The 14,756-nt window shown below is 39.7% G+C and overlaps 3 protein-coding genes across 3 annotated transcripts; 1 reads left to right on the forward strand and 2 right to left on the reverse strand.

The window, feature by feature from the left end:
- The first annotated feature begins 533 nt into the window (after positions 1–533).
- LOC130710471 (L-type lectin-domain containing receptor kinase S.1) lies at positions 534–2,905 on the forward strand. Its single transcript, XM_057559752.1, has one exon. It carries the CDS (start codon positions 596–598, stop codon positions 2,594–2,596), a length of 2,001 nt encoding a protein of 666 aa, XP_057415735.1. The 5' UTR covers positions 534–595; the 3' UTR covers positions 2,597–2,905.
- Positions 2,906–3,312: 407 nt separating this feature from the next.
- LOC130710470 (ferric reduction oxidase 8, mitochondrial) lies at positions 3,313–6,709 on the reverse strand. Its single transcript, XM_057559751.1, has 8 exons — positions 6,425–6,709; positions 6,182–6,275; positions 5,913–6,098; positions 5,494–5,731; positions 4,935–5,262; positions 4,576–4,834; positions 3,767–4,440; positions 3,313–3,683 (listed from the first exon to the last, which is right to left on the reverse strand). Exons 1-8 carry the CDS (start codon positions 6,585–6,587, stop codon positions 3,502–3,504), a joined length of 2,124 nt encoding a protein of 707 aa, XP_057415734.1. The 5' UTR covers positions 6,588–6,709; the 3' UTR covers positions 3,313–3,501.
- Positions 6,710–10,972: 4,263 nt separating this feature from the next.
- LOC130712956 (uncharacterized mitochondrial protein AtMg00810-like) lies at positions 10,973–12,449 on the reverse strand. Its single transcript, XM_057562766.1, has 2 exons — positions 11,996–12,449; positions 10,973–11,139 (listed from the first exon to the last, which is right to left on the reverse strand). The coding sequence occupies exons 1-2, from the start codon at positions 12,447–12,449 to the stop codon at positions 10,973–10,975; spliced, it is 621 nt and encodes a 206-aa protein (XP_057418749.1).
- Positions 12,450–14,756: the final 2,307 nt, after the last annotated feature.

The following is a 14,756-nucleotide window of genomic DNA, read 5'->3' on the forward strand; positions in this document are numbered from 1 at the left end:
CGTACCAGTTTATCTGCTTAAGCTATGATTTGTTTCAATTCTATAAAGTTTTCATTTCATATATTTTCCTATCAATTAAACTAAGATCATGGCAGGTGACTAGGATAAGATGTAAGCTCTTCTACTCTTATCTCTCTCTAAATATGGAGGTGAAATTCGTATGAACAAAATCAATCAAAAATCAATATCACATTATAAATGTTGAACATGGTTATCTATCCCTAAGTAAATATACAACAAAATCACTTAGTCCGGTCCTATAATATTTCAACACTTATCAATATATCTATTTTACTCACAAGAGTGGTAATAATTCCGCAAACTTCTTCATCCAAACGCTTCAACCTTTATCGATTTTGTTTGCCTAGAAGAAATTCTGATGAGTCTCCTTCTCTATGTTCATTCTAACTTTTTGGCCTCTACCTTTGATTATTGAATGATTCCTTAAATTTTTTTTAGAGAAGTCAATGTTAAAATAAGAGTCGTTTGTTAGTCTAGTAGTTTTGTTTTCTATCTCATGTTTTCAACGGTCAACGAACTCTTGAACCAAACCATTTATGGGCTTACCCCACACTTTTTCAACTACCCATTCCAAATGGACCAACCGTCGCCGATTAACTCATTTTCCGACATGGCCACCTCACGGTTCCGATTCCGGTTCCTCTTTCTCCTCCAGCTCCAACTCCTCCTCTCTCCGACGCTCTCCCTTGATTTCATCTTCAACTCCTTCACCGGCGCCGCCACCAACCTCACCCTCATCAACGACGCCCGCGTCGACGCCACCGTGATCCGCATGACCAACGACTCCAACCAATACTCCTTCGGCCGCGCTTTCTACCCGACCAAAATCCCCATGAAACCGCCGCGAAAACCCATTTCTTCATTCTCCACTTCCTTCATCTTCTCCATCTTGCCACAGATCGCTACCAGTCCTGGCTTCGGCCTCGCCTTCCTCCTCTGCAACACCACCTCCCCTCCCGGCGCACTCGCTAGCCAGTACTTCGGACTTTTTAACAACGCCACCACGCCCACCCAGTTCCCTCTCTTCGCCGTCGAGTTTGACACCGGCCAGAACCCTGAGTTCAACGACATCAACGACAACCACATCGGAATCGACCTCAACAACGTCGAGTCCGTAAACTCAACCTCCGCCGGGTACTTCAATTCCACCGGCGGCTTCGTCTCTGTCCGTATGCGCACTGGCCAGAACGTTCGCGCCTGGATCGAGTTCGACGGCGGAAATCTGGAGGTGAACGTCACGGTGGCGCCGATCGGTGTTTCGCGCCCTTCAAGGCCCACGTTTTCGTACAGAAACCCAGAGATAGCTAACTACTTGTCTTCCGATATGTACGTCGGGTTTTCCGCTTCGAAGACCAATTGGATCGAGGCACAGAGGGTTCTGGCATGGAGCTTCAGTGATTCAGGGGTTGCTAGAGAGCTCAACACGACCAATTTGCCGGTGTTTCTGCCTGCATCATCGTCGTCTTCCTCGCTTTCCGACGGGGCTGTTGGAGGAATTGTGGTGGGTTGTTTTGTGTTTCTGGCGGTTTTGGCAACTGGGGTTTACTTGTGGTGGTGGAAGAGCAGAGGGAAAGGGTATGGAGAAGATGAAGTGGAAGATTGGGAGCTTGAGTACTGGCCCCACAGGTTCACCTATGAGGAACTGAGTGTGGCAACAGGGGAGTTCCGGAAGGACCATCTTCTGGGTTCTGGAGGGTTTGGAAGAGTGTACAAAGGGACACTGTTGAACCAGACGGAGGTGGCGGTGAAGTGCGTCAGCCACGATTCCAAGCAGGGGCTAAGGGAGTTTATGGCGGAGATTGCGAGTATGGGGAGGCTGCAGCACAAGAATTTGGTCCAAATGCGAGGGTGGTGCAGAAAGGGGAATGAACTCATGCTGGTTTATGATTACATGCCTAATGGAAGCCTCAACAAGTGGATCTTCGACCAGCCTGAGAAGCTTCTAAGGTGGGAGTACCGCCGTCGTGTCCTCGTTGATGTGGCGGAGGGGCTGAACTACCTTCACCATGGTTGGGACCAGGTTGTGATTCATAGGGATATCAAATCCAGTAACATATTGTTGGATGCTGACATGAGAGGAAGGCTAGGTGACTTTGGTTTGGCCAAGCTTTACCAGCACGGGGAGGTTCCGAACACGACGCGTGTGGTGGGGACGTTAGGGTATTTGGCGCCGGAGATAGCAAATGTAGCTGCACCAACCTCTGCCAGCGACGTGTACAGTTTTGGGGTGGTGTTGCTGGAGGTGGCGTGTGGGCGGAGGCCGTTGGAGACATCGGTGCCGGAGGAGGAGGTGGTGCTGGTTGATATGGTGAGGGAGTTGTATGCTAGAGGGAGTGTCATTGAGGCTGCGGATTCTAGGATTCAGGGGGAGTATGATGTGGGGGACATGGAGATGGTATTGAAGCTTGGGTTAGCTTGTTGCCACCCTGAGCCACACAGAAGGCCAACCATGAAGGAAGTGGTGGCGCTGCTTCTCGGGGAGGATTTAGCAGAGGCGCCGGGAAAGGTGTTGTCTGAATTGGCTCGCAGCGAGGAACCGGAAGAGGAGGCGGCCCCTTTGCAACCTTCCACTTAGCTTTGACTGCACATAGTTTGATCAGTCCCCCCGATTCATGTACACCATAATAATAATAACACTCATGTACACCTATTTTTTTCTCTCTATCTATTTCTTCTTGTTAAAATTGTATTACTTTTCTCTCTTATCTTCATATCTTTAGGTGTCTACACCAAATGAAAGTGGCACACGAAACATTATTGTAGTTTGATTTTTCTTCCTTTTACACACTCTCCTTTTTCAATGTAGTTTCCATGATTGGATTTGGCTAAATTGTGTTTTGATTTGATCTCATAATGGAAAATGTTCTGTGCATTTGTATTTTTAGTTTCCAATTGTTGGATTATTTTAGTCCTCTGTTAATCTGCATCTCTAGTGTGCATTGTATTTGTACCTGATCATGGCAAAATAGGAAAGGCCTTACAGTTATATTTAGTCAACAAGTCTCTTTCAAATTATTAGATACACTGACTATGTTGGGAACTTTCGCCACTTGGGTCTGGAAACTTGAATGTACTTGCTTTCCACTATGGTAACATCATCCTTCTTCAAATGAGCTAATTTGTCTTCTGCATATATGGCAGCACCTTAAAATAGTATACATGAATGATGATACTTGTATCCACATAAAATAGGTGTGAGCATTTGTCAGAGACATAAATGTCAAGCAACTACATTCTTGGAAAAGCTTAAGTGCTTGTTTGGTTTACCGTGTGCGTTTGCATTGACGCAAATGGAGAAAAATACACATCCCAATGCATTGACGGAAAAGTAAAATTTTTACACGTCGACTCAAAGGTGGATTGACGTTTAGTTCAACGGATATATAAAGTTACACAAACTTGAATGGAAAGCATACAGGTACTAAATCATTGAACAACAGTAGACTTGTATTAGTATTTTCTGGTGTCAAACTTGGACTGCTAAAGTGTGAAGTTGAGAGAGTGGAAAGTGAAGCTGGGTTCTGTTGTCTTCACACATAACTTGAAACACTGAGACTTTTGCTGGCATGCAGATGCCACAGATTCCTTCATGGTCTCAGGTCCACAAACCAAAACTCCAATATTAGATCCACTGGTTTCCCTCCGGAACTTGCTGCATATATCTGTTCAATTGAAAGCCACTAAGCTGTCAACTATTTTATCAATACAATTAGAAACAGAAGGGAAGAAACAATGGGATCACTACCTTTAAAGTCAGGCCTTTTCCCAAAATGGACTTCATGTTCTTCAAGAGCATTGCTAGTTTCAGCTGAACGATGAAGGGGTTCAATTTCCTTCTGGGATATTGGTTGAATCCCTTTTTTCAGCCTTCTACATCTCAAGATAACTGCTACCAAGGTGCTACAAGCCAAAGCTAGGACAAAAGCAGCTATCAGAACTAGATCCACAACCCAAGAGGCAGTCTTGACTTTGGACAATTTGGAGGGCTTTTCAGATGGAATTATAATATGGTTGAACATGATAAGGAAAATAAGGAAAGTGATGGAGCAAAATCCAGCAATGGCAGCCATCCAAGCTGGACTTTCAGGTCCATGTGCTGCATAACTTGAACAAAAACTGTTCAATTCCAGGGTTCTTACTTTAAACAGCTCATGAAATAGCTCCCTAATACCCATCCCTTCTTGTGTTTCTTGTGTTACAAACAATTTTAGATTCAAATGAAAATTTTCAGTTGATTCTTTGAGTAACATGTGTGAGATTGAATGTAACAGAGAAAAGTCTTGTGCCTTCTTTATGACATATACAAGTTGTATTCTCAAGGGAAATCTGTTTCTGCTGGCAGCTGAATCAACTTCTGCCAAAATGCTCAGAAATGGGGTTATTCCACTTCCTCCAGCAACCAGAAGTAAGCTGTCATATCTGCAGATAAATTTTTCCGTTATTCCGGATAATCTTATACTTCTTTTCTCTTTTCTCTCATTGTAAGAACATGATTAGATCATAAAAACTGAAGATAACAGCTCAATTAGAAGTCTTGGTGTAATATTTACTCACTTTAAATAGTCAAATGAAGCTGGACCATAAGGTCCTTCAATTGCAACAGGTATACCCTTCCTCTTGTCAGCACCTTTGTTTAGTTCAGCTTGTATCAGGTCATAAAGAGTGTTAGTCCATGACCCTTGACATTTGATTATCACAGACATCGTGTGGTCATCAGCTTTGGAACTAGATATTATACTGAAAGAATGCCACTGAAGATGAGATATGGTTGCTATCTTCAAAAACATAACACTAGTAGGGTTATACTTCAGCCCTGCAAATTGTTGAAAACAAACCATTTAAATGTCAAATTTATTTCTATATCTTTTCAATTCTGAATTTCAATTTCAGATTGCTGTGAAGAAACTAAATACTTGGATCTTTGGGCAGAATTAGCTCCACAGCTTTGCAGGGAAAAATTCTGGCAGAAACCATGCAAGTTTTTGGATGTGATTGAATGATTCGGAGCAGTTTGTCAAGGCTGAAAAGGAATATTCCTGGGAAGACCGTGTAGAAGTGCTTATCCCCAGCATGGAACAAGAAAAATACTAGAAAGACTGCATACAAATGATGTGTGTAGTAGAAAATTTCAAACTTTCTTCTTCTGATTTGGGGAAGTGAGGTAACCCAGATAACTAGCCCAATAACAAGTGCAATCTCCCCAGCAAGGTATATACGTCCTGTCTTCTGCCACTTCAAAATCTGTTTGAAAAATATAGAGAGGATTGAACTGATTACTTGCTACTACCACAAGCATTGATAGCATGTTTGGATCAGCTTTTCTTTCATCAGAATCAATTCTGAAGTCTAGAAGCTTCTCCCCAAAATTGACTCTGACATTAGAGTCCATTGCAGAAGAGTTTCAAGACTCGGCTGATAACTAAAGTGTTTTCAAACTAAAATAAACTGAAGGAAGATGGTTTTAGACTTCACCTCATGCTGTATATGGTTGCTGACCCCCCAGATAAACAAAGTGCTGGCACCATGTATTGTAGCAAAAAGTATCATTGCAGTTCCAACCCAGGTGTGATACCTGATTGAAGCTTCTAATTGAATGCCAAGTATGCGAAATAGAGCTAACCCCCTCAAAATTGGAAGAAGAAGCAAAGCCAGGCATGCTTCTGATAGAAGGCCAAACCTGGTTGCTACTCTGAGATACATGAGTTGCCATCTGAAATGAAATTATGCATTTGGTGAAATGACAGCTTTTCTACCATCCAACATAGGGCATGTTTGCTACGATTGATCCTAATGGGAGAACCTTATGTGACTTGCTTAAAGGTACCAAAAGTGATTCTGGAAAAAAATAAGTTGGCACAGACATGCTGATAAAGAGTATCAAGAACACTTACATGTTCAAGTTCAGTGACTTGTCTGGCTTCAACTTCTTGAAATCACTAGAGATGCGAGAGTAATATGTCCATGCCAAGAAGAGGACAAAAAAGAAAGCTACCAGTATTTCAACACTGGATAAGATTCCCAATAGACTGTTCACCACTAGTGGATTTGAGAAGACAATTGATGACCTCCTTGCACCTCTGTAGTTAATAATATCAAAGAAGTAAAACTTGAAATGAAACATCCATTAAAGTAACTAAAACTAAAAGCACTTGATATTTACCTGCTTCTTTGATATCCAGCTTTCAAATCCAGGAAAAGAAGTCCAATTATAGCAATAGCAATTATTGGAAATGTGTAAACAGTGAAGTTAAGACCTGCAAAAGACCTTCTACAGTATCACCCATCATTTTACTTGTACTAAGCAATTGACTGAAATTGCAGGAATTTATATGACAGATTCATGCAAGAGGAAAACAGGAGTATTCATGGTAACATCAACTGAAGTTGAAATTCTAGGTGGTACCATAGTATCCAAAAACTGTGTTACTGGCACTTTGTTCTGCATGTTTCCATTTTTTGGTCCATACTTGGGTTGGCTTCAGAAACCAAAGAGTAACCCAACCTGCACATATGAAAATAATCAGCAGTTTTAGAGTAACAAGTAAAGCTAAAGTGGTTCTTGCCATGCCTGAGCTAACTCGTCTCTATACCCCGTTGAAGGGTGTTCTTTTCACTTATTTATATAATAATGATACCAAGGATGCAATGGAATCTCATAACACAAAGATTGGTTGCCATTTCTGAGGTGAGAATGTTAGATTTAGCCCCACCCCCACCGCTTTTTTTTGAGTGCCTGTCACTTACGAAGTCTAGTATTTCGTATGATTTCATAAATGTTGTGCTAGTCAAATGTTTGAGTCTTTCTATTTTATTTAAAAAATTGATATGCTTTTAATTTTTACAATAATCAGATACATTTTTTCAAATATTAAAAATGGTATTTTTTTTTGGTAAATTCTGTGGTGCCCAGAATTTTTTTTGGGTGTGGTACCCATGTGATTTTAAGTTATAATTTTGTTGAAAAAAGGCGAAATAAATTATTATTGCAATTTTAAAAAGGTTAATAATCAACTTAATGAATTAATAACATAGACTTTTTAAGTTTGTTTATGTTATATAATACACAATATGAAAATTACGGTTTTTAGTTCAACTTGCAATTCTGAGAGATCATCTAAATTCCTTTCATGTCTGGATCTTCTTCCTTGTTGCTTCACCCATATTAAACATCTAAATCTTCCTCCATCCTCTTCCCCTCTAAGTTTGAATTGTATGTTTTCTATTGCTCTATATCATTTTAGGGTACCATACCTTGATCTGGATTAAGGTACCACAGCAAGCACCTTTTTTTGTCTGGATGAAAACTCTTTGAAAACTATGACAATTCGTGAATGATAGAGTGCACGAGGATGTAAGCACGATGGGAGCACGAGGCAGTTTCTGGCGGTTTTAAACCATCAGAAATATGTAACGCTTGCGGGTTTTTCTGGCACTACAAACTAGTGGCGGTTTAAAACCCCCAGAAATGTGTAAACCTTGTGTTTTTTTCTGGCACCGTAAACTACTGTCACTAACTGATGCTCGTGCACTCTCGTGCCAAATCCTATCGTGCTATATAGCACTGCTCTTTAATAAATTAGCTTAGCGTCATAACTCTTTCCACTAATCTAATTTATCTATTACTATACCAACATTTTAAAATACCATTGATTATATGTCAAGTGCTTGAAATACATATGGATATAGATGATAGGTCAAGTGTGCTTGAAATACATATGGATATGCATGATATGTCAAGCGTGCTTTGTTATATCATTAAAATACATATTTTCAATACCGTTTATGTATGATTGGTGATCACCTCAATAGTAGTAAATATCCAAACACCCCTGATTTGTGGGTGATTACCAATATTTGAGTGCTCACAAATTAAATTTTTTTATGTAAAAAGGTCGAGCTAAATATACACTTAATACAATTTTTTTTTATAAGCACACATAATACAACTTGAACAATTGTGGCGGTTCAATTCGTACACTAGTGTCTGTTTCAAACCCCCAGAATTTGTTTTCCCTTCAACTCGGACAAAATGTAGAGTAATTTTTTGAAGTGTCCCCAAATATCACTTTGCGGGATTTACAATCATTTTCCAATATGAATGGGACATGTGTCCACAACTTGATTCTCCATTTTCATCATTTTCGGTTTGATAAAATTCATAATTAGAGGTTGACGTTTGTGCTTATGGTGTGTGATTAAGCACTGAGGGGAACAATGGCACTATTAATAGGCCTTTTTACTAGATGAAATCAATTACAATAAACAAATAAAATTTAACATCATGATACATTATATTCATTAATAGACCACCATAGTATGTTACATCATACTTATATCAAATTATGTTACCACACAACAAAGAGGTATAACGTGGAAGCTCCTAGTTCTAGTTGTCATTTTTACCTCCTCTGAATGGTCCTTCATTTCATATGGTGGAATTTTGGTCCATGCCACGAAGTACCCTTCGCCTCCACTCACCCTAGTGATATATAGTCAGTCATATGTAGCAAGAATCATACAGGGAGATGTGACTGTAAAGAGAAGGAAGTTATATTGCGAGTGATTTAGAAGGTTTTCAAGAAGTGATTATGGAGAGCTACTCATAGCATTTTTAAAAACTCGGTTGGATTTTCATGATGATAAGCATAATCAAATTTGAGTGAAGTGACGTTCAAAAAATTTGAGTGAAGTGGTTTGAGAGAAGCTACTTCTATAGCTTATGGGGACCCCGTTTGGAAGAGTTTATTTGAGCTTATTTGATAGCATAAGCGCTGTTTGGGAGAGCTTATGCAAACAGCTTATGGCCTACCATAAGCTGTTTTGAGCTTATTTTCATAAGCTATTCATGATATCTTATGAAAAACAACTTATGCTTATGTATAGCTTATTTTCAATTTATTTCAATAAATATTTTAAAATAGCTTATGAATAAGCACTTATGTCATAAGCGCTTAATTAAGCTGTTTTCCCAAACGGGGCTAATTGGTTGTTGTGGATTAAATACATATCCAAACAAACTATCACTTCAAAAAAATATCATTGTGTTACATACAATCAAACGTCGTCGGATGACACATTTATTACAAATTATTATGATGAGTTCATCTCCATTGGCAACAACAATTACCGAAGTTTTTTTAAAAGTTGTCGGTAATTCACCGATAAACTAGGTCGTTAGAAAATTACAACTCATAGTGGCTATCAGTAAATTAACGGCGGTAAAGTCAGTAACAACAAAAAGTTACTGGCAATTAAAGCCATCGGTAATTATTTTGCAAATTTAAGAGGAAAGTAGAATATAATATGCAGAAAGAAAAATTAAATGGAGAAAAACAAAGAAGAGATTATAACTAATAACAATATAAAGTATTGAATACAAAAATATTGGCTTAATTGCACTTTTGGTCCCCCAACTTTGACCTTTCTGCAAAAATCGTCCCCAAACTTCAAAATTAGCAAAAAAAAAACGTCCCTAACGTTTACACCCAGTTGCAAAATTGGTTTCCGTCCAACTTCCGTCCAAAATCTAACAGATTGCTGACGTGGTATTGTTGCAAAATTGGTTTTCGTCCAACTTCCGTCCAAAATCTAACAGATTGCTAACGTGGTATTATTTAATAATATTTTAATTGAAAAGTATTAACAATTTTTTATTTTTGGGACTAATGACGAAGATAATCCGTCACAATTCAACCTCATCCAACTCCAACTGCAACCTAACACTCACACAACCCACAACATTGGAAACAAAGTAGTCGTGGAAACAACACCAACATCAATTTCAGATATTTCATCTGGAGATCTCATCTTGTTCTTCTTCCTAATTGTTGTTTCCTAAGTTTGGATTTTCTTTCTTCTTCCTTCCCACAATTCAGATTTCAGGTCAAAGTTTATTGCTCATCCTCCAACTTCATCTTCTTCATCAAAAACTCAAACCCCCATCAAGCCCCATCGCTGCTCCGACCTTCACGCGCACCACCTTCAAGGCCAACCCCAGCGAGCACCCGCGCCGAAGTCTCGTCGTCGTGGCCTTGGTCATGGGTCTTCTCGCCCTCGGTCTTCCGTCCTCCTCCGATCGCTCTCTCTCTTGTGTGTGCTAGGGCCATGTGAAGAAAAGATCTGTGATAAAAATCGTTTCTGTTTTTGGGGAAAGCCACCGCCGCCATCCGTTCTCTTCCTCTCCACTACAAAACCCTCCTTCGAACCCAGATCTATGACAACAAGCGAGCACCACCAACACTCATTCAAGCCAGAATCAGATCAGATCGACGACCAGATCGATGGTTACCAACACCAACACTAGATCAACCAGACCAGATCGAGACTGCTCTCTTCTTCACTCTTTGTTTTTTTTGTTACATCGCTCTTTTAAAAAAAATTGGGGTTTGAAAGATCAGTTCAGTCACCAAATTTCTTCATCTTCCTTAACGTTACTGTGAGCATTTTCACCAACCTCTTTCCCTAACATTTTCATCACCTTCATCCTCAAAATTTGGTGGGGTTGGGTGAGGGGGGTTGGCGGTGGTGGTGCTGCTAGGAGAGGGGGTTTGATAAAGATGAACAATAATTGATGAAAATGGAGATGGGGATGATTTTAATTTTAAAGTTACAAATTTTCTGGGTTTGTATTGATGAAGGTGGAGAAAATGAGGAACGAGGAGGAGTGGTGGTTATAGAGTGGGGGACTAAAAATGCAACTGACTAAATGTTATTTAATTAAAAAATTATTATTTTTAGTTAAAATTAATTTAGAAATGCCATGTCATCATTTTCAGTTAAATTTTGGACGGAAGTTGGACGGAAAACCAATTTTGCAACCAGGTGTAAACGTTAGGGACGTTTTTTTGCTAATTTTGAAGTTTGGGGACGATTTTCGCAGGAAGGCAAAAGTTGGGCACAAAAGTGCAATTAAGCCAAAAATATTTGAATGAAATAAAAATTACATAATCAACTAGTGTTCTGTAGTCTCAGAGTCATCCTCATCATCTTTTTGATAGTCTTGCTCATAACAGGACTGAGAAACACAACTAGGAGTAGCAGTTGCAAGACCAACACACCACATGTAGGAACTCCAAGCACGCCATGCAAGATTGCAAGTTGTTGCGACAAGCGTTGGAACTGCAAAGACATTTGGGACATATACTGCTTCATAGTAAGGTTATGGTGGGTGAGCCCCTCGTACCTCTGCTCAGTTGTCGCTGTTGGAGTGCCTCATTGGGATTATCAATGGGGAATCATAATCTCTTTTGCGGTTAATACTAAGAAATCTTGAAATGGAGAAAGGTTGAAGATGATAGAACTGAAATGCTGAATCAATTGATTGAATAAAATTGTATTGAGTATTCTACTTTTATACACAAGGTAAAGCAATTAACCATGGTTCTAACTAACACTAACTAGAGTGGTTAACACTAACTAGAGTGATAAACCGACTCTAACTAACCAACCACCGGTAACCAAGCTAACTAATCCTAGTGGTAAGGTGACTAATTATTCACAGTAACTGAAGGAAAAATGATAAAGGTAAAACTCATTTTTTCCACACTATGTAATAGCCCCCCGCAAACTGGAGAGTGTATGTCATACAATCCCAGTTTGGAGAAGATGTTTCTAAAGGGTGTTGGAGTCAAAGGCTTCGTGAGAATATCTGCAAGCTGATGAGAATATACAATTGGAAGAAGATGCACTAGTCCTTGCTTCAATTTTTCACGAACTATATGACAGTCCAACTCAATGTGTTTTGTCATCTCATGAAAGCTTGGATTATGGGCTATGTGAATAACTGACTGATTGTCACAATACATGGAGACATGTGACTTAAGAGGAGTCTGAAGATCATGTAACAAGTAGCTTAGCCACTGGATTTCACAAACCGCAGATGCCATGGCACGATACTCTGCCTCACAGGATGATCGAGAAGCAGTGTTTTGTTTCTTGGATCGCTATGAAACCAGTGAAGTACCCATAAACATACAATAGCCAGTGATAGACCTGCGTGTGTCAGCACAATCGGCCCAGTCAGAGTCGCTAAAAGCTGTTAAGACAGATGATGAAGAAGCAGAATAGAGGAGACCACATCCAGGATTGTCTTTGATGTATCGAAGAATCCTGTGAGCTGCTGCTTCATGAACATCAGTGGGAGCTGAGAGATATTGGCTCAATTGATGCACGACAAAAGAGATATCGGGCCTAGTAGTTGTGAGGTACAAAAGCCTACCTATGAGGCGACAATAGGAGCTGATATCAGACAGAGGTTTCCCTATGGTAGCACTAAGTTTCTGAGAGCTATCCATGGGAGTAGTTGCTGGCTTACAACCAAGCAAGCCTGAGTCTGAGAGTAATTCAAGAGCATACTTTCTCTGATTTAAGACTATTCTTGCGGTAGATCTAGCAATCTCAAGACCAAGGAAAAACTTTGCTTCTCCCATGTCTTTGATACGAAACTTCTCATGTAAAGAGTGCTTGACAGCCATGATCTTTGTCGTGTAACAGAGCAGTGAAAGTGCATGTGCTACCTGTCTTGATGTACAACGTGTGGTATGCTGAACTTTGCTTAAAACCAAGATCTTGAAGTGCAAGACAAAGAGTCGAGTACCATTGCCTATTGGCCTGCTTTAGTCCATAAAGAGACTTTTGTAAGAGACAAACTTGATTTGGTTTAGAAGAAGGAAGACCTTGAGGTAATGCCATATAAATTTCTTTATCAAGGCTGGCATGTAAGAAAGCATTGTCCACGTCTAGTTGATGAAGAAACCAGTTATGTGAAGCTACCAAAGCAAGCAGTACACGAAGTATAGTCATTTTAGCCACTGGTGAGAAGGTGTCCATGAAGTCTATACCTTCCACTTGTGTATAACCTTTGACAACCAAGTGTGCCTTGTACCTCTCTATAGTGCCATCCTGCTTGTGTTTCACCTTGTAAACCCACTTGCACCCAATTAGAGTTTTGTCAGCTGGCTTATCAACAAGAATCCATGTGTGATTTCTCTCCAAAGCCTCTAGTTCCTGATCCATAGCCTTCCTCCAACACTCATGCTTCACTGCCTCAGAATATCTGGTTGGCTCACTAACTGTAGTAATGTTCATGACAAAAGCTCGATAGGAAGGTGTCAAGTTATGATAAGAGATAACTTTGGACAAGGGATAGGATATACCTATACTAGAATGAACAATTGGCACATCAGTTGCAACAGTAAGGGTGTAGTGATAGTCCTGTAAGTAAGAAGGAGGCTTCCTGACTCTAGTAGAAGTCCTCTGGATATTAGCTTCTTCAGGATTAGATAGTGTTCCTGAAGAAATAGGGTGTGGCCTAGGTGCAAGGTGCTCAGGATAGGAATAGTCAAAAGGCTCTTATGGAAAACAAGAAGGTAAAGGTAGAGAGCTAGACTCAGAACTTGGACCAATGCTACTGGAATGAGAATAAGGGAAAGTATTCTCATGAAACACTACATTGTGTGAGATAGAGATACCTATAGTTTTTAGGTCATATACTATATACCCCTTGGTTCCTGGCTTGAAGCCTAAAAAGATACACCTTTGAGCCCTAGGGTCAAACTTGGTTCTATGACTGACAAGAGTTGATGCAAAACAAAGGGAGCCAAAAACCTTGAGATAAGACAAATCTGGAACCTTGTTACGAAGAAGCTGAAAAGGACATCTATTTTCAAGGACAGGTGTAGGGAGTTTGTTTATCAGGAAAATGGAATAGGTAATAGCATGAGCCCAAAAGGTTTTTGAAAGATGTGCTTGAAACAACAAAGCACGAGCCGCATTCAAGAGCCGCATTCAAGATATGTTGATGCTTCCTCTCAACAATAGAGTTTTGTTGAGGGGTTTCAACACAACTTGTTTGATGGACTATCCCTTTACTGGCATAGAAGTGACTGAGAGCAAATTCTTTTCCATTGTTACTTCTTATGCTCTTAACAGTGGTTCCAAACTGGTTCTCAGCTAAAGAACAAAAATCCTGAATTAAGACCTTAACTTCAGCTTTAGATTTTAATAGGTATACCCAAGTATACCTAGAATAATCATCAACTATTGTTAAGAAATAAGAGAAACCATGCAATGAAGAAACAGACATAGGGCCTCATATATCAACATGTATTAAACTGAAAATAGCAGAACTAGAAGAAGTACTCAATGGAAAACTCAATTTCTTTTGCTTTGCAATTGGACATATATCACAAATGTGTTCTTTGGTACACTGTACATAAGGAAATAGGCCCCTTATTGACTACCCATTGACAAAAGAAGGGTGTCCTAACCTATAGTTCCACAAATTGTGCACTTTGGGATCAAAACTACAAGATACATTGACAGTAGGAATATCAACAGAAGAAACATAAGAAAACACTGAATTACAACTTGAGGAAGGGGTAACTGATGACTTATTGAGGATGTAGAGTCCCTTGACTGCTTTAACTATGCCAATCGTCCTCCAAGCACTGGAATCCTGTATCACACAAACATCATCATGGAAAATTAGCCTGTAATGAAGACTTTTAACTAGTTTATGCACTGAAATCAAATTGAATTGAAAATTGGGCAGAAACAACACATTATGTAAGACAAAGTTAGGGGTGAGATGGATTGATCCTTTGATCACTGCTGACTCAGTTACTCAATTTGGAAGAGAAACTGGAATTGAACGTACGTCATTATAGGAACTAAAGTAGCTCAATGTGTTGCAAATATGATCTGTAGCACCAGTATCCATAACCCAAAAAGTGTCA

Source organism: Lotus japonicus, chromosome 4, assembly GCF_012489685.1.
Source record: "Lotus japonicus ecotype B-129 chromosome 4, LjGifu_v1.2".
NCBI lineage: Eukaryota > Viridiplantae > Streptophyta > Magnoliopsida > Fabales > Fabaceae > Lotus > Lotus japonicus.